Below are 20,012 nucleotides of genomic sequence, written 5' to 3' on the forward strand. Positions count from 1 at the left end.
AAAAGATGCTCTTTGCTTAAACCTAGAAATCATTTTTTTTTTCTTTTATTTAGCACATGGCTTTAAAATGCAGACATGCGAATGTAGAAATGTATAATAACAGTAGGCAAAAGTAATGTTCAAGGGAACTAATACTATTACATACATGCTCTTCCTAATAGAGGAAGCTCTAAATTTGAATGCAATTACCCTGCTTTCTTACTTAACGAGTGGCAAGATAAAAATATTATTTGCAGTGGTTTGGCAGACTCAGACTTGCATAGTGAGCAAAGGGAAGTAATGCAAAACTACTGCAGTGCAAAGTGGTGCTTAAGCTCATCCATTTACATATAGATCGATGAACATTGCACATTTCTTTTAGGTATGTTCATTTATACTTTAAATGCTCTTTTCTGTGGTATACAATTCAACAAAAAGAGAAGAGACTTCAGTGTTAAAAATATAAAAACAGTGGCTATAAGCTTATCTCAAGCAGCCTTAAAAGTAGCAAAGACAAAAGTGAAGCTTTATAAAACTGCAGAATTAAATTAAAAAATACTAAGAAATACCTAAAAAAATAAATCAAATCAAACTTCTCTGCAAATACAGAAAATGCAGTTGTATTTTATACTTTAATTACAGAACAGTACATTTGCAAAGTTTCACATATACACTTTCAAAAAAACTGGTAGTCTGTGCAAGCTTACCAAGTATTAATGATATATAAGTATGATAAAAAAGGAGAGTTAGAACACAAAGGATCGCCCTAAGGCTCGTTCCAGAGACTCCTTCCCGTAGCTGCTGAAGGCCCAGCTCCTGTCACAGAGAAAGACACGGTTATTAAAGTTCGCATATACACTGGCCAACTGGGAAAACAGCAATCACTGTTTTCTGTATTTTCAGCTGACTACCAAACCCCTGGTATTTAGTTGACTCTAGGGGTGTATACACTATGCATTCTTTTTCATCGATATAAGGGAGATTCAATTATGCATTCATCATGTAAGCCTATAAAGAAAGTAAGGCTGTCACTGTTGACCTCTGATTCTCAAAAAAATGCCATCTGCCTGACTATAATGCGAACCCTCTTTCTTCAATAATCTGAGTCACCGATGAGCATGACTGACTTGCCTGATCTGCATTCTTGTTCCAAAAAAGTGACTTCGTAAGTATTGAAGCTAAATGGTCAACATAAGAGCCAGGCACCTAGCAGTTTCAGAAGTAGATCAGTAATGGTAGCCCCTCATATTTCTCTCCTGACAGGTTTACTTTAACTCAAGTGTCCATTTATTAGATCTTCAACCATACAATAAGTATCTGCACATGAGAACACATTGTGGTGTTTATAGCTAGCTTAGCCAGTTTATAGACAGCTTAGCACAGCACAATCTCTAATCTTTCTAAAAGGCCATTAATGAGAACCTTTCATTAAAAAAAAAAAAAGTGTAGGAAACTTAATAAACACCACTTGTAAATAAATAGGACTCAGCTGCATTAGCGTTTTCCCTTATTAAGACTGCTAATTAGAAATAAAGATCTTAGGCCAGCTTTTGACTCAGAGAACCTAGTTTGCTGGTCAGATGATGCCTCAATGTAGAACTGCATGCTTATGACCTTGATGGTGGAGTGTACTCTAAAATGGGTGTACGAGCTCTACCTACATTCCATAGGTGGAGCTAGCAGAGGACAGTGTGGGTGAGCTCTAATCTACTTTTTTGGATGTTTTGTATTTATCACAGGTCCATGTTTATTTAGTTTATAAGGTCATGTTGCTTTTAAAAAAAATATCAAAGTGAGTAGGGTTTTATTATACCAATTAAATTCTTAATCTGTCACCTTTCCACCTGGTCCAATCACAGAAGGCTTTGCATTCATTGTAAACAATACAAGAAACTGTGAATGGCGGCAGTGCAGAACTAAAAATGAATTTGATAAAACTAGATTTAAATGTGGTAGCATTTATATACAGTGGATATAAGAAGTCTACACAACCCTGTTAAAATGTCAGGTTTCTGTGATGTAAAAAAAGAAAAAAAAAAATGAGACAAAGATAAATCCTTTCAGAACTTTGTCCACCTTTAATGTGACCTATAATCGGTACAACTCAATTGAACAACAAACTGAAATCTTTTAGGTGGAGGGAAGTAAAAAAAAAAATAATAATAATAATAATAATATAGTTACACAAGTTTGCACACCCTTAAACTAATACTTTGTTGAAGCACCTTATGATTTTATTACAGCACTCAGTCTTTTTGGGTATGAGTCCATCAGCATGACACATCTTGACTTGGCAACATTTGCCCACTCTTGTTTGCAAAAACACTCCAAATCTGTCAGATTGCGAGGACATCTCCTGTGCACAGCCCTCTTCTGATCACCCCACAGAGTTTCAATAGGATTCAGGCTGGGCCATTCCAAAACTTTAATCTTCTTCATGTGAAGCCATTCCTTTGTTGATTTGGATGTATACTTTGGGTCGTTGTCTAAAAGTTTGGCTAGCAGAAGCCTGAAGGTTTTGTGCCAATATTGACTGGTATTTGGAACTGTTCATAATTCCCTCTACCTTGACTAAGACCCCTGTTCCAGCTGAAGAAAAACAGCCCCAAAGAATGATGCTGCCACCATCATGTTTCATTGTGGGTATGGTGTTCTTTTGGTGATGTGCAGTGTTTTTGTGCCAAACATATGTTTTGGAATTATGGCCAAAAAGTTCAACCTTGGTTTCATCAGACTATAACACATTTTCCCACATGCTTTTGGGAGACTTCAGATGTGTTTTTGCTAAATTTAGCCGGGCTTGAATATTTTTCTTTATAAAAGAGTTTTGCAACTCTACCCCAAAGCCCAGACATATGAAGAATATGGGAGATTGTTGTCACATGTACCACACAGCCAGTACTTGCCAGATATTCCTGCAGCTCCTTTAATGTTGCTGTAGAGGCCTCTTGGCAGTCTCCCTGACCAGTTTTGGTAATGTCACTGTTGTGCCATATTTTCTCCACTTGATAATGACTGACTGTCTTCACTGTGTTCCATGGCATATCTAATGCCTTGGAAATTCTTTTGCATTCTGCTCCTGACTGATCCCTTTTAACAATGAGATCCCCCTGATGCTTTGAAAGCTCTCTGCAGACCATGGCTTTTGCTATAGGATGTGACAAAAAATGTCAGGAAAGACCTACTAGAACAGTTGAACATTATTTAGGATTAATCAGAGGCACTTTGAATGATGGCAGGTGTGTACTGACTCCTATTTACCATGAGTTTAAATGTGATTGCTTAATTATGTAACCACATTATTTTATTTTTACTCCTCGCCCCAAAAGATTTCAGTTTGTTTTTCAATTGAGTTCTACAGTTTATAGGTGACATTAAATGGTGGGAAAAGTTCTGAAATGATGCACCTTTGTCTCATTTTTTTTACATCACAAAAACCTGACATTTTAACAGGGGTGTGGAGACTTTTTATATGCATGGTAGGTACAAATTTGTACATTCATTTGTTTTTCATTCTTTTTTAATAAAAAAAGTATATAACGTTCAAGGAATCTCACAATATAATATAAAACAGAATGGAAAGAATATATGACAGCTCTGGATTAGAACCAGACATCAAACCACCTATGGTATTTATAAATATGCCCTAAATAGCTTTTAGAATTCTGTTATCTTGTTAAAGTAGTGAATGTGACATTCACATTTACTACAGATTAATCATTCAATGTAATTTAAAGGGCAGCTCCACTTTCATGGGAAAAGAATATCACAAATAAAAAAAAATATATATAGCTCAGAACGGGATTATTACTCAGTCAGATAATACAATTTGAACATATTTGTAAGAGCGACTCACATGTTAGGGGCCTCAATTCAACTCTATACCAGCAATCGAACACCATTCCAGATAATGCACTTTAGCACACACATTTGAGATCGCAGATTGGTTTAATATTTGGCTGGCCACTAAACCCTCCTCACCTAATGTCTTGGTAATCAAAACTAACTACAAAGTCCTAGCACTTGTACTGGCAAGGATCACAAAATTTGCCCCATCATACACAGGGACGTGTTTTCAAGGTTGCTTAGCTCTAGGCACCCACATACACATCTGGTGGCAATGCCCCGTCACCCAAGAGTTCTGGAAGAGCATTTTTGATATGGCCTCCAAGGCCTTAGAAACCGATATCCACATTGACCTGGCAATAGCCCTCTTAAAACTTAATATAGAAAAACAGTAGCGCTTATAAACTCAGCAGATCCCGATCGAGCTCAATGGAATGGATCCTGGTGCATGATCCTTGTTTTCCTGTCCTGGACCTCGAATGAAGACAGGCACTCCTAATGGCAGGACTGGGAAACAAGGATCATGCACCAGGATCCATTCCATTGAGCTTGATCGGGACCTGCTGAGATTATAAGCTTAACTAACCCACTGTCGTACGACAGGTGGGTCCAACACCATCGGTAAGAGTACCCATCTTATATTTGTGGAAGATTGCTTACAGGCACATCTCCAGTCAATTGATTGTTGTTGCTAATCCCTTACCCCACTTGGGATTTCTTTATGAGAAGATTTCTCTTCTCACCTCCATATTTAGCACGTTAAGAGGACAGTTTACAGTTGAAAGAACTGATGAAAGTCCTTTTTCTAGCATTCATGATATGAAGCTTGATTTTCACTATATTGCCAGTACTTCTTTCTTTTTTTGTTATACACATCTCATCCAACTGAAGACGGCTGCAGTTTAAATACTGTACTATCACATGTAGATAGAAATGTCTCCAATGAGTTAAAAGTCACACAGCAGTACAGCTATTATAGTTGCCCTATAAAAAGATATCTTCTCAAAATATCTCAAGCAGCACACTAGTTTGTATCATTTTAAAATATTGAAAACATTTAAAAATTACCCTGTTTCCAGAAAATCCGATGAACTCTAACAACCTGAGTATCCTTGAAGGTAAAAGAGAAAGCATCTGTGGGGAAAAAAAATGAAGCGTTACAAACAAAGGCGCAACAGAAACATGCATCATGCAAAATAAAGAAGCTTATCTCCAGCCATTAAATAATTTTATTAAAAATATTTGCAACTGAGCATTTACACACTAGACCATAAATTCATCCCACTTGTTTACATACACAATTAGGGCTGCAACTAACGATTAATTTTCAATAAGAACCTTAACAAAAGTGTGGTGTATAATTTAGTTAATATGTAAAGTTTAAAACAATAGGCAATTCTTAAATATCTATATGCAGTGGTAACTATAAATAACCAACTTTAAGGTTAGGGAGCAAAATGTCTAATACACTCTGAGAAAAACATATAGAGGAGATATACTATATATACTATTAGAGGTTGAATCTGGTAATTATCATCAGACTCAGAGATCACATTTTTTAAAGAAAAAATAAAATAAAAGACTGTTTTGCAGATTTTCTGACAGAACTGTAATATATTATGTATGACAGACTCCCTTGTCATAGGCAGGTGGCTCGATAAAAGCTACCTGCGTCTGCTGTCACTTATGCTGGCCATACAAAAACAAGGTCTTTCTTCAAAAAAAGATGTAATTTTAATAACCTTCATTCGATTTTCTATTTGTTATTGGGGTCAAATCGACGTTCGTTTGACCATAGTGATGGGAAAATTCGAAGAAGTAGAATAGAAAACTTCTTGGTGAAAGGAATTTTCAGACAGTATATGTGATTTTTGTTCAGAAATTACATTCATTTTAAAACTGAATGTTAAAAGCAAGAGAATTTTTCAAACAACATTCTTTCATGTACAAAGATTTTTTGTATGAATATTCTCGTCCGAAAGTCGATACGTGTATAGCCAGCACAAGGCTTGGTTCACACCTAAGCAGTTGACTTTTGCATTTTTTTATGCTTTCTTTTGGCCAATTTGTTGTTGGGCAGATTAAACACTTGACCACTGAGCACTTAAACCCTCTTCCTAACCAGACCAATTTTCATCTTTCGGTGCTCTCACAATTTGAATGACAATTACTCAGTCATGCAACATTGTACCCATATGAAATTTTTGTCCTTTTTTTCCCCACAGAGCTTTCTTTTGGTGCTATTTAATCACCTCTTTTTTTGTTTCTTGCGCTATAAAAGAAAAAAAGACTGAAAATTCTGTAAATAAAAATGCTTTTTTTTCGTTTGTTATAACATTTTACAAATTAGTCATTTTTCTTCATAAATCTTGGCCAAAATTTATATTGCTAAATATCTTTGGCAAAAATAACCCAAATCAGTGTATATTATTTGGTCTTTGTGAAAGTTATACAGTCCACAAACTATAGTACCAATCTCTGAAAAATTATCACACCTGAAGTACTGATGGCCTAATTTCTAATTTCTTGAGACCCTAACAAGCCAGGAAAGTACAAATACCCCCCAAATTACCTCTTTTTGGAAAGTAGATATTCCAAGGTATATAGTAGGAGGCATGATGAGTTTTTTGAAGTTGTAATTTTTTCCCACAATTCTTCGCAAAATCAAGTTTTTTTTCTTTTTCCCACAAAACTGGCATTTTATCAGGTTATTTCTCACACACAGCATATACATACCACAAATTACACCCCAAAATACATTCTGCTATTACTCCCGAGTATGGCGATACATGTGTGAGACTTTTACACAGCGTGGCCCCATACAGGAGGCCCAAAATGCAGAGAGCACCCTCAGAGGCTGGGTACGCCTGTCTACTGCTGGGCACGGCTGGATATTGCCGAGTAAGGCTGGGGGTGGAGGGGATGGATGGTGGAGGGATGGCAGGATGGTAGAGTATGGTGGAGGGATGGCAGGATGCAGAGTATGGTGGAGGGATGGCAGGATGCAGAGTATGGTGGAGGGATGGCAGGATGCAGAGTATGGTGGAGGGATGGCAGGATGCAGAGTATGGTGGAGGGATGGCAGGATGCAGAGTATGGTGGAGGGATGGCAAGATGCAGAGTATGGTGGAGGGATGGCAGGATGCAGAGTATGGTGGAGGGATGGCAGGATGCAGAGTATGGTGGAGGGATGGCAGGATGCAGAGTATGGTGGAGGGATGGCAGGATGCAGAGTATGGTGGAGGGATGGCAGGATGCAGAGTATGGTGGAGGGATGGCAGGATGCAGAGTATGGTGGAGGGATGGCAGGATGCAGAGTATGGTGGAGGGATGGCAGAGGCTGCAGTTGTCAGTGTCACTGAGCAGCGCTGTGGGCACTACACATCCAGCCCACAGCGCTGCTGCATCCGATCTCTCCCCTCTCCACTCACACTGGACGGAGAGGGGAGAGAGGAACCGGATATCATGTCAGTTTGTTTACATGTGATCGCTCAGTCATTTGACGGATCGATCACGTGGTAAATGCCCGATGTCAGCGGCCATTTACCATGATCCGTGATGACCCGATGGTCACGGATGCCCCCGTGTGCGCGCGGGAGCGCGATTCTGGGGGACGTCAATGTACGCCCTCCCAGAGTTATCGAACCACCCTGTAGCCATCATTCAGCTATGGGCCGGTTAAGTGGTTTGCAACAACGCACTACATGTTTTTCTGCAGCTTCTCCATCGAAGTCTATTGAACCAAAAAAAGCACTGTTTTGCGTTGAAAAAAGTCCCTGACCTTCTCCAAATACACAGCAGCAGAAAAAAAGCATAGATGTGAATGTGTCCTATAGAAAACCATGTTAAATGAATTGTAGTGCCTTTCTGCAAGAAGCACCAAAAATGCATAGGTGTGAACCAGGCCTAAGACATATAGTAGAAGCAGCAGGCTTTTTTTTGTATTAGCTGTCATTGTGGGGTTAAAAATCTAAAATTAGCCCTTTATAGTACCAAAAGAGCAGATAATCCTTACTATAAGGGGTTCATTTATATTGTGAAACGGTGAAAGTAATAATATATATTACTGATTTATATATATTATATATAAAATAATAAATACATCCAGAAGTAGGATATATGGGCATTATAACTAGGAGTCAGACATGAAGCTATATGAAGTGTGGAAGGGAGATATAAATCTTTTATCGTAAGAGCAGTACTAAAAGCTCAGACTTTTTTTTTATAAATGGATATGATCTTTTTAAATATAATGCACAATACTGGCAAAGGTGTACTTTAAATGTATTTGCAATGCCTTATATTACCTCGAGTCTATCAGCCTCCACCTTCTCTGGGTTCAGATGCTGATCTTCCCTGCAGTCTTTAACTACTATATGTCGGTCTGTGCAGGAGATACAGTGGGCACACGCCTACCCCAGGACCTTGCCTGAGGGTCCGATGGCCTCCATGTCTGCCAGTCACCCGCAATCGTGGTGTTGCCCCAGTAAGCCCATCCCCCACACAGTTAAAACACACCCAGGGAAGACAGTTAACCCTTTGATCGCCCCCAGTGTTAATCCCTTCCCTGCCAGTGTAATTTATACATTGATTAGCTGCAGATCACTGCCGTTACTAGTGAAGACAATAAAAAATTAAAATAGTCCATAAATCTATCCCATAGTTTGTAGGCGCTATAACTTTTGCGCAAACCAATCAATATATGCTTATTTACCAAAAATATGTAGAAGAATACATATTGGCCTATTACTGGTGAATACATTTTGTTCTTAAATTTTTTATTTTTTTTGGGATATACATTTATAGCAGAAAGTAAAAAATATAGTTTTTTTTTATTTATTTTGAAAATTGTCAGTCTTTGTTTATAGCACAAAAAATAAAAAATCGCAGAGGTGATCCAGTACCCCCAAAAGAGAGCTCTATTTTATGAAAAAAAAAGGACATCAACTGTCAGTTAAAGCGACGCAGTGCCGAATCGCAAAAAATGGTCTTGTCATTAAGGGGCTAAATCCTTCTGGGGCTGAAGTGGTTACAGTGAGGTATTTTTTTTTTTTTTTTTAAACAAACATGTTATACTTACCTGCACTGTGCAATGGTTTTACACAGAGCAGCCATTATTATCCTCTTCTGGGGCCCCCCACCAACGCTTTTGGCTTCTCCTGCCTTTAAAGTGCCCCATAAGCAAGCTGAAAAGTATAGTATAGAGTACCCCTATAGCAAACTGAAAAAAACTTCTTCCTTTTGAAACACTCACTTCCTGCCCAGGACTACATATCCCATGAGGCATTCCTCCTCACACATTTACAAGTTCTCAGGCATTTACTGACATGTATAGACAGTGTACTGAGCTGTATGTGTGCTGCACTGTATTTTCTAATATGTAAGCAAATAATGCATTCTGTATGCAGCCAACTAATTGTCTGGCTGATTAATCGATTATGAAAATTGTTGACAACTATTTTTCATAATCGATTAGTTGTCAATTAATCAATTAGTTGTTTCGACCCTGTACATGATTGGCAGTTAAAATGGACCTGTCATTAACTTTAAAAGCCTGCATGAACACACGATTGCACAATATATAGCAATAGTATAATTTTCCAATACATTATTTAAAAAAAATCATCCTTGAGCAGACAGCAGTGGTCATCAACCCTGTCCTCAGCTTCCACTAACAGGCCAGGTTTTATGTATTACCTTGGTGAGCTGCAGACTAGAATACTGAAATCACTGAGCAGCAAATGATATCAGCTGTGATGTATTTCGGTTATCTTGCAAACTTGGCCTGTTAGTAGGCCCTGAGGACAGGGTTGATGACCACTGATATATAGTACACTTATTTCACTGTTGCTGCAAGGTACATTGGCATATATCTTCTACCTTGGCAGTTGCAGTTGGTGGCTTCCAAACTTTGACTGGTACCAGTTGAAAAACAATGATTTATTAACAGCTGAAGATGCACAAACTGTCATTAAAAGGAATAATTTGATGTGTTTCACACTTGAGATTATACAGTGTCTTGAAAAAGTATTCATGCCTCTTGAAATGTTCCACATTTTGTCATGTTAAAATCAAAAATGTATTTTATTTGCATTTTTTTGTGCTAGACCAACACAAAGTGGCACATAGTTGTAAAGTGGAAGGAAAATGATAAATGTTTTTTTTAAATGTTTTACAAATAAATATCTGAAAAGCGTTTCATGCATTTGTATCCAGCCCCCCAGAGTCAATTCTTTGTAGAACCACCTTTTTCACTGCAATTACAGCTGCAAGTCTTTTTTCATTATTTTTCTACCAGCTTTGCACACCTAGAGAGTGAAATTTTTGCCAATTTTCTTTGCAAAATAGCTCAAGCTCTGTCAGATTGGATGGAGAGCTCCTGTAAACAGCAATTTTCAAGCCTTTCCACAGATTCTCAATTGGATTTAGGTCTGGACTTTGACTGGGCCATTCTAACACATGATTATGCTTTGATCTAAACCATTCCACTATAGCTCTGACTGTGTTTACGGTCATTGTCCTGCTAGAAGGTGAATCTCCTTTTGCAGACTCTCACAGGTTTTCTTCTATTGCCCTGTATTTGGCTTCATCCACCTTCCCATCAACTCTGACCAGCTTCCCTGTGTGTTCAGAGTGATATTCAGTGTTATTTTTCTGCCATACATAGCATTTTGCTTTTAGGCCAAAAAGTTACATTTTGGTCTAATCTGACAGGAGCACCTTATTCAACATTTGCTATGTCCTCCACATGGCTTCCCGCAAGCTGCAAATGGGATATCTTATGGCTTTCTTCTTGACACTCTTCCATAAAGGCCAGATTTGTGGAGTGCATGACTAATAGTTGTCCTATGAATAGATTCTCCCACCTGAGCTGTGGATCTCTGCAGCTCCTCCAGAGTTACCCTGGACCTCTTGGCTGCTTCTCTGATTAATGCTCTCCTTGCCTGGCCTGTCAGTATAGTTGGACTGCCATTTCTTGGTAGGTTTGCAATTGTGTGCTTTCCATTTTCGGGTGATGGATTGAACAGGGCTCTGTGAGATGTTTAAAGCTTGGGATATTTTTTTTTTTTATAACCTAACCCTGGTTTAACTTTTCCACAACTTTATCCCTGACCTGTCTGGTTTCTTCCTTGGTGTACATGATGCTGTTTGTTCACTAAGGTTCTCGAACAAACACTGAGGGATTTACGGAACAGCTGTATTTATACTGAGATTAAATTACACACAGGCAGACTCTATTTACTAATTCGTTTACTTCTGAAGGCAATTGGTTTCACTAGATTTTAGTTAGGGGTATCAGAGTAAAGGGGACTAAATACAAATACACATCACACTTTTCAGATATTTGTAAAAAAAAAAATAATAATAATATGGAAAACCATTTATCATTTTCCCACTTCACAATTATGTGCCACTTTGTGTTGGTCTATCACATAAAATCCCAATAAAATACATTTACGCATGTGGAAAATTTGAAGGGGTATGAATACTTTTTCAAGGCACTGCAAGTACTATTGTGCCTCTTGAGCCGTTAATTAACCTAGAATGTTTTTGGACATCTTCTACCTTAGGCACCAGTCAGTGACTTTGCCTAGACATATATCATCAGTCTGCTGCAGGCAGGTAGTAGTATTTCCTCAAACTTGTCTAACCCCGGCATCTCAGTCTAAGAAGACCAAACAAAAAATCCTAGCTGCTAATTGCATTTTAAAAGACAGTTTTACCCTTGGTACAAGTTGTCCTTTTTGTATGGTGCCACAATCATGCCCCCCCCCCCCCCCCCATTACAGCACACCTACTCAGATATTTACATCTGCTCCAGGGATCTTCACTTTGTAGAGCCCTTTCTTCAGAAAGTTTCCTTTATGGGTCCTCTTCATCCATAATCAAGGCAGCTTCCAGCAGTACTGTAGAGTACGACTCCCCCATAGGAATGAATAGGGCTGCAGTGTATGTGCACAGGTTGAAAGACTCATTAAGGGCACTTTCTAAACAAAGGCTATGCTGTTTCAGACAGGGTCACACAAATTAGATCACTTGAACAGAGGCTAAGGCAAGTATTAGAACAGGTAGACTGCACTCAGGGTAGTTGGAGTATACCCAATTAACAGGCCACCTCATGAGATCTGGCACAACATTGTTAGTGGGCTATCACAAAAAAAAAGAAGGAGCTGGCCAATAATGATGTTATTGCTAAAATGGCGGTGTGGTATGCGGAGTCCAGCCAGGATGAACCTGCGGGAAAGGGGCAATTGAAGAAAACAGAATATTCCCTTTAGTAAGTTTATTGGTTTGCTTAAATACATTTATTTAGCATGAGCATTTTGGTAGAGGGAAAAGATGCTCATATAAGCCCTGATTGTTGGCTTGACTAGGTATTCTGCTGCAGTTAAGTGTACCCGTTTTGAAAATAAAAAAAGACAGAGACAGCAGATAAGGTAGCACAATCTTTGCATGTGCGGTCCTTGAACAACCTATTCTTTGCCCATGAATCCTGAAAGAATTATTTTAATCCTACACCAGTCTTCCAGCTGCGCACATTTGATCACATTAAAGACCAACAGTTTTCTACCTTATGAAACTTTGCCAATAACTCACTGTGGATAAATTCTTACCAGATTAAAGGCTCCTATGCCCAGCTTAACACCGCCTTCAAACTGATGGTAGGTGTCACCAGAGTTTTTGTCTTGGGCCATTCCTGAAAGAACTTGATGGCATTCTCTTAAATGAAAAGAAAAATTGAAAGCATTTCTGTGCAAATAAAAAATCCAAGTCGCAAAAAGGAGAACAGTCAACAATGCAATAAAGAAAGAAAAAGAGTTCTAATTTATGTTATGAAACATACTTGTAGATTTGGTAACTTGTCCTAATTTTGAGGCCACCTTTGATAAAATTAATCATGTTTTCATCCTGGGTAAAAAAAATAAAAAAAAAGAAGTTATATGAGATATCATTACAGTGTTTCAGTATGTAATGACAGCATTCTTTTCAAACCAAAACATCAATATATATATATATATATATATATATATATATATATATATATATATATATATATATATATATATATATATATATATATATATATTTTAATTATAGTTACTTGTTTGTCCAAGAAGGGCTAAAGTAAAGCCTGCAGGTACATTAAATGGAAATGCTAAACAGAGTGACCAATCCGATTCTCTAAATTTTAGAAGGCAGGTTTCGAAATTACCATCTAATTGGTTGTCACCAGTCATAGTTACATTTGTGACAGCTAACAGCTATTTGTTAAAAAAAACAAAACAAGACATGTCCAACAAATGCAACCACACAAATTATGCAGATTTGGTCAAGAATTTAAATGAAAAAAAATAGAATAGTTTTGGGGCGCCTGCTTTTTACGTGCACATGAGCATTAATAGCATCCCAGTCTTAGTCATTAATTTGTTCAAAATGTCTTGGTATGCTGATGCCTTAAGAGTTCCCTTCACTGGAACTAAGGGGCCAAGCCCAACCCCTGATAAACAACCCACACCATAATCCCCCTCCATCAAATGATTTGGACCAGTGCACAAAGCAAGGTCCATAAAGTGATCAGTGAGTTTGGGGTGGAGGAACGTGACTGGCCTCCACAGAGTCCTGACCTCAACCCAATAGAACACCTTTTGGATAAATTTTAGCAGAGACTGCAAGCCAGGCCTTCTCATCCACATCAGTGCCTGACCTCAAAAATACGCTTCTGGAAGAATGGTCAAATATTCCCATGGACACACTCCTACAAGTCCCAAGTCCTAAAAGTCCCAATACTTTTGAAAAATAGTGTATAGGTTTCTTTTAAAGATAAAGATCTAAATGCATCAAATAAAGGCCTTTAAAAAATCCTTTCCTAAATTATTTTACAGATTTTATAAAGCCTCCCATAAGATCCTGACAAACTATAAATGCCTTTACAAAATGGCATTTTGCTGCCACATAAATATTCATCCCTTGAGGGATGTGATAGGGCTTCTCATGTTCCTCTGTAGGCAAAGAGGAAAAGGATTACTATCAGATGAGCTAGCCCTAGTCATATAAGTGCTAAAGTCACAATTCTGCAGCAAAACAAGTTATTTTGACTGAAAGCTCTGTGCACGAACATGCACACTGATTCCATGTGAGCACATTCTTATAGATATGGAGGCCAGAAGTGAAAGAACATGAGTTGTTCTGGCTATGAAATGTTTGTAATGTCCAAAAACATAACAATCATCCAAGCCCTGCGTCCGGTCAGCCTGTCTGGCAGCTGCTGCGGCTGGACGGGGCTCGGCACTGCACTCAGCAGTTCTTCCGTTTCAGGCAGTATGCACTCAGGGATGAATGCTTGGAACACCACCTTTTTGGAACAGAGCGGTCCAATTTTTATTTACAGATTTGGTTAAAATGTTATGTTGACATGGAGCCATGGCCACCTGAGGTCACTGTATGATTAAATTTAACTTTACGTGCCCAGAATTTAAAAAAATAAAATAAAAAAATCAGACCATTAAAGCTGAGCTCCAGATTTTACTGAAATTTACATAGTTGGTTTGGACCAACACCATTCACAGCGGGGTTTGTATTCTATAAATTAATACAGTTCATCCTCTGAATGGCTGAACACTGCTCAGACCAACTCAAATTTGTCCCAGAAATGGGACAGGAAGTTTCCTCCCCACTTCTGGAACATAGTATTGTATTCTGTGTGTAGCTGAGGCTACATACCGTTCATGCAATGCACACAGCGGGCTCATCTAGTAGTGAAGGTAATAGTTTGTTGGGATCAGCTTCATCCAAACAAACTATTTCAACTTCACTTAAAGCTGAGACCATCTTTAAAAGGCTTGTAAAGTAAATATATTTTTTTTTAAACATGTTATACTTACCTCCACTGTGCAGCTCGTTTTGCAGAGTGGCCTCGAACCTGGTCTTCTGGGGGTCCCTCGTTGGCGGTCTCGGCTTCCCCCAGCAAGTACTTCTCACGTTCCTGCTAGCTCCCTTGCATGGTGAGAAGCACTTAAGGGGAGCTCCCCTGATACAGCCGGCGGCTATAGAGCTCACTGGATCACTCGGCCCCGCCGCGTCCTTGGATGTGAATGACAGCAGAGCGAGCCAATGGCTGTGCTGCTTTCAATCCATCCACTCTAGCCAATCAGCGGCCAGGCTGAGTGGCAAAGAGGATGTCGGGGGCGAGCACGGAACTTTTGAGGGGTAAGGTAAGTAAAACGGAGGGGCTGGGGGCGCCGGCAGTGTCAGATGTTTTTTCACCTTAATACATAGAATGCATTAAGGTGAAAAAATATTTACCTTTACAACCCCTTTAAGTTTTTACATACACAAGAATCCCTAGAGCAGATGATGAAGGATATTTAAGAAAACACAATGCTCCCAAGCTAGTTTTACTTAGATCTACTTAGAAATACCTTAGTTACTTCTAAAAATAATTCATACCAGTAGGGCACAGATGTTTACCATCTTGTTACACAAAGAAAAGAGATGCCATGAAGGCTAGCAGCCAAGATTACTCAAATTCACAAAACAGACATAAATGTTACTTGTACACAAGAGTCCATTTATGTTTAGAACAATGACATTAGATTAGACTTACAAATCTTAAACCACAGATATTTTTTTTATGAAACCCCAGCATAGCTGTGATCCTAAACCATACAAAATCAAATAAAACATTTGTCATGTCCTCACAAACCATGTGTTTTTTTGCAATTTATTCTTTAGTAAGCAGACAGACTGCTGTAAGTATGTGCCTGGAATGGAAGAGCAATATTTGAAATGATTTCTAATTCTGTATGAAGCGCACAGCGAACATCAGGATTTGTCAAGCATTTTGAAGCACAATTAAGCTGTGCTGTAATGCCTTTACTGTACAAGGGAGATTATGTTTCCGAATGTTTGACAGATGCACATCTGCATCCCTCTGATCCTGTGCTTAGTCAAGAATACACTATGGTCATTCAGACAACATTGTAATGCACCCATTACCTGCACAAATGTCAGGGCAGCCTTCTGAAGGAGGCATTCTGCATAGCAGATCTCAGCATGCATTTCCTCTGAAAAACAAATTGGGGGACAGGGTCAGAAAATGTGAAGGATGAAGGCTCTGACATCTGCTATATTATTACACAGTTGTTCTAAGCACTTTCAGTACTGCGGGAAAGCCCAAGGTTCCTGTAATGAAAAGCAGTTTCTATGTTATGGCCCGTACACACGATCTGAAAATCGGACGTTTCTTTTTGCATAGTCGCATATCGAAAATGGAGAGGTTACTCAGGCTATGAAAATTCTCATACAAAAGCATTAAAAAACAAACAAAAAAAAAAACAACACATCGAAAGGTCATGTGTTGTAGTGCATTTCTATTGTTTTTTCAGACGACAACTGTACTGATTAAACGAATATCGTACAACCTGGTATCATACGAGCAAAATGTTTGCGTTTGTCCAATCGGATAATATCAGGTGAACTGTCGTGATTGCCTCTCAAAAGCTCTGTACTTTTACAATTTTTTTTTTAAAAACAGTCTAAAAAGTAAAAAATAAAAAGGTAAAATAAATAAGAAAAAAATCATTTTTAAACGCGCCCCGTCCCGCTGAGCTCGTGTGCGGACGCGAACGCATGCGTGAAAATTGCCCGCATATGAAAACGGTGTTAAAACCACACGTGAGGTATCACCGCAATCGTTAGAGCGAGAGCAATAATTATAGCCCTAGACCTCCTCTGTAACAAAACATGCAACCTGTAGAATTTTTTAAACGTCGATTTTTAAAGGTAAAATATCTGATTATTGTACAATAGCTTTGAAAGTGGTATTTTTCATCCGATTTTCGGATCGTGTGTATGTGCCATTAGGAGTTAAAGACACCAGATTTATGAACTTTAACACAGCTTTAATTTTTAGATCAACACTGAATAACTTCGCGATATCCCTATAGTCAACAGAAAGCTTACAGTGCACATTCACCTTCAGGAAGATTTTCCCCAAAACACCTATGCAATTCCATATCCTGGGAATAATTCATACCAGCGTTCTCCTGTTTTTTGCTCTGTTCCTGTGTTGTTCTGCATTGCTTGCTAAAAATGTGAGGACTCATGCATGGGTTAGGATTATAGGGGGTGCCCTAGGTGCAAAAGCTTAACCAGTGTCAAATCCCCTGAATGTACCAGCATATAACCCAGTGTCTATGAGTATAAAGCCAGTGTTCTGTATTGTACAACTGAGAAAAGTTTTGTACTTAGATTTACTTTAAAAGTCGGAATTCCCTTGTATGACTTTTATCTATAGGTAAGCCTATAATAAGACTTGCCTAAAGGTTAAGTAAATATCTCCTTAACGTGCACCATTTAGGAGATATTTTAGATGCAGCCAGTGACATCACCGGCAAAGCGCTCTGAAGGAACGGCCACCCGCGCTGTTCCGTCAGAGCCACGATGCCTTCAGAGTCATCGCCGGCTTGGCCATTCATATCGCTGAAGCCCACAAACCCAGAAGACCGGGTGAGGATGGAAGCACCTGGAAGCGTGTTGCTGGAGGGATTCGCTTTCAGGCAAGTCTGTCATAAATTCCTAGTAAGTGATGCATATGAGCACATAATGACTTAAACTGCCTGTTGCCTATTTTCTTTTTTGATGCGGTTTACTACCACTTTAATGTGTAAACAGTGCCTCAACAGAAGACTTTGTTTTTTTATTCAGCAAATAATCAACCTTGGTGGACAAACTAATGGCACACACAAAACAGAGCAGTGTTTAAGTCCAATCTACACTGGTTTATTAAAACATAAAAATTACTTTTCGGCGATATACCAATTTTATCCACAATTGATTTATTTTTAAAAGTTTTTCCCTATAAAAACGTATAGCAAGTCTAGTGTTTATTCTCAAAATCCAAAGATCTTAGACATTTTAAAACCCTACCAGCGCTACATTTACCAACCCACTCAGTTACTGTTTGCTAGTATGGCTTGACAAAGTCCAGTTTCTTTTTATTACATCTGCCTAATCCCCAACAGATATGCCTCTGGTTCCATCAGACAGTGATACAGTTCTATTTATATATCAAAGCAACTATTGTAGCCTGTCTGTATCCCTAATGCCCCATACACACGGTCGGACATTTCGACCACAAAATCATTTTTTTCCAGATTTTGGCCGAAACTACATACACACGGTCGCACAAAGTTGGGTGACGCTCGTAACGTACGATGGGACTACGTAGAGGCCAGTAGCCAATACCTTTCGTCTCCAATATTTTTTTGAGCATGCGTGGCACTTTGTGGTCGGAATTCTCTACACGCGATCGTAAAAAGTCAGATCGGATTTTGTTGTCGGAAAATTTTAGATCCAGCTCTCAAACTTTTTCCGTCGGAAATTCCGACATAAAAAGTCAGATAGAGCCCACACACGATCGAATTTTCCGACAACTTAATCCAATCAGACTTTTTCCGTTGGAATTTCCGACCGTGTGTATGGGGCATAATAGTTGCTCCTCACATGGCAGTACTTGGGCTTGATTTATAAAGTTTTATTAGATGTATTTATGCCATGATGAGTATGGCGATTCAGACTGGTTTTTCTTTTTAAGAGCTTTATTATCTTCTACACCTTCATCATTTTAATTATTTTTTACTGGTAAGGTACTTTGCTAATCAGAGGTGAATGGCTGTCAGGTCACCTGAGACTAGGTGACAAATGCACTCCGTAGGAGTCGGAAGTGCACCGCTAGGTAGTGGACCTTAGGACTGACTGCTGCGGATTGTACCCAGGGAGATTCAGGACACAGGTCTACAGGATCAGGGCAACTAGCAGACAGGAATAGTCAGGGACACCCCAAAAGGTCGGTAACAGAGTCAAGCGTAGAGCACACGGCAAGCAGGAAACAGGAAGCCAAACACACAATGGTTGATCAGCACCGCTAGCTTGCAGTGCACAGGTTAATATAGGGTTCCCTGATAGGGCCTGGGGTGGAGCCATGCTTAGAAGAGAGGTTATAAAAACCACCAGGTGGAAGTGGTTGGCCTCTTAGTCATAACACATAAGGGGAGGAAGGTCAGAGAAAGATCACTGCATAACCATGACAATGGCACGAGGGCTGCACAGGGGGGAGAGGGTGGGAAGGGTGGGGGGGGAGAGGGTGGGAAGGGTGGGGGGGGGGGAGAGGTGGGAAGGGTGGGGGGGGGGAGAGGTGGGAAGGGTGGGGGGGTGGAAAGGGTGGGGGGGGAGGACTGGGGTTTCTGGGACCTTTTGTATGTTCTGTATGTGTTAAAAAAACTGTTCAATAAAAATAAATTTTCAAAAAAAAAAACATGACAATGGCACAGAAATGGGGAGGAAAAAGATTGAATGGGAACACATTAGGAATAAGAATGCAACGGGAAACGGACATGATGGCACAGGGCCGCAATGCGCAAGATTGCAAAAATAAATAAAAGGAGGAGAAAAGAGGCACACAATTAAATGTAAGGACACTAAAGGACTGTACATGAAAAATAAGGACCTTCATGGAAAACATTAAAATGAACTACATATTTCCACAACACTTTATAAAGTAGGATTATAACTTTGATGTGCACCCTCTCAATCTACATTTAAGTGAAGTGGTTGCAAACCTCAGACATAAAATATAAATAAAGCATATCCCTAGTGTTTATCTGTCTCAAATAGGAACACGTAAGGGTTGATTTACTAAACACGGAGAGTACCAAATCTGGTGCAGCTATGCACAGAAACCAATCAAATTCCAGTTTTTTTTTTTTTTGTCAAAGCTTAATTGAACAAGTTAAAGTTAGAAGCTGGTTGGCTACCATACTGCTATAAGCATTAATGACTTCTGACCAGTTTTCCTGACACCAAGAGAAAAATGGTGACAGAGGAGGGAGTTCCAGCCGATTGACAGCCTCAACTCTGTTCTTGTGTGAAGGGGGGTGTCGTTTCCCTCCAATCAGCTGTCATAACTAAGCTCTGCAGTGTGTTCAGCTCTACACCCCCTTTTTTCAGACAAGCTTTACAATTCTGGACTTGAATGGATGTTGAGAAGAAAAGACTGCAGATAAACAGGTACAACGTCACTGGGCATATGTAAGAGTTTGCAGCCACTTTAAGAAAATAATGAATCGTTTATGAAGTATTTATTTTTGCTCAAGACTAAAACTCATGTTTTACCTGTAATTTAAACA

The 20,012-nt window shown here is 39.1% G+C and overlaps 1 protein-coding gene across 2 annotated transcripts in view; it reads right to left on the reverse strand.

Annotated features, from left to right (window-relative positions):
* TTC39B (tetratricopeptide repeat domain 39B) overlaps positions 1–20,012 on the reverse strand; it is a 196,370-nt gene that overhangs the window by 52,422 nt on the left and 123,936 nt on the right. For both annotated transcript variants that reach the window (XM_077475121.1, XM_077475122.1), the window contains 5 exons: positions 15,823–15,890; positions 12,671–12,735; positions 12,441–12,546; positions 4,894–4,959; positions 687–795 (listed from right to left, as the gene is read on the reverse strand). In XM_077475121.1, the coding sequence (XP_077331247.1) occupies positions 687–795; positions 4,894–4,959; positions 12,441–12,546; positions 12,671–12,735; positions 15,823–15,890 (414 nt within the window). The remainder of the gene's footprint in view (positions 1–686; positions 796–4,893; positions 4,960–12,440; positions 12,547–12,670; positions 12,736–15,822; positions 15,891–20,012) is intronic.

The sequence above is a fragment of the Lithobates pipiens genome, unplaced genomic scaffold (genome assembly GCF_037356315.1).
Source record: "Lithobates pipiens isolate NorthernLeopardFrog02 unplaced genomic scaffold, aLitPip1_a1.2 Scaffold_13, whole genome shotgun sequence".
In the NCBI taxonomy this organism is placed as follows: domain Eukaryota; kingdom Metazoa; phylum Chordata; class Amphibia; order Anura; family Ranidae; genus Lithobates; species Lithobates pipiens.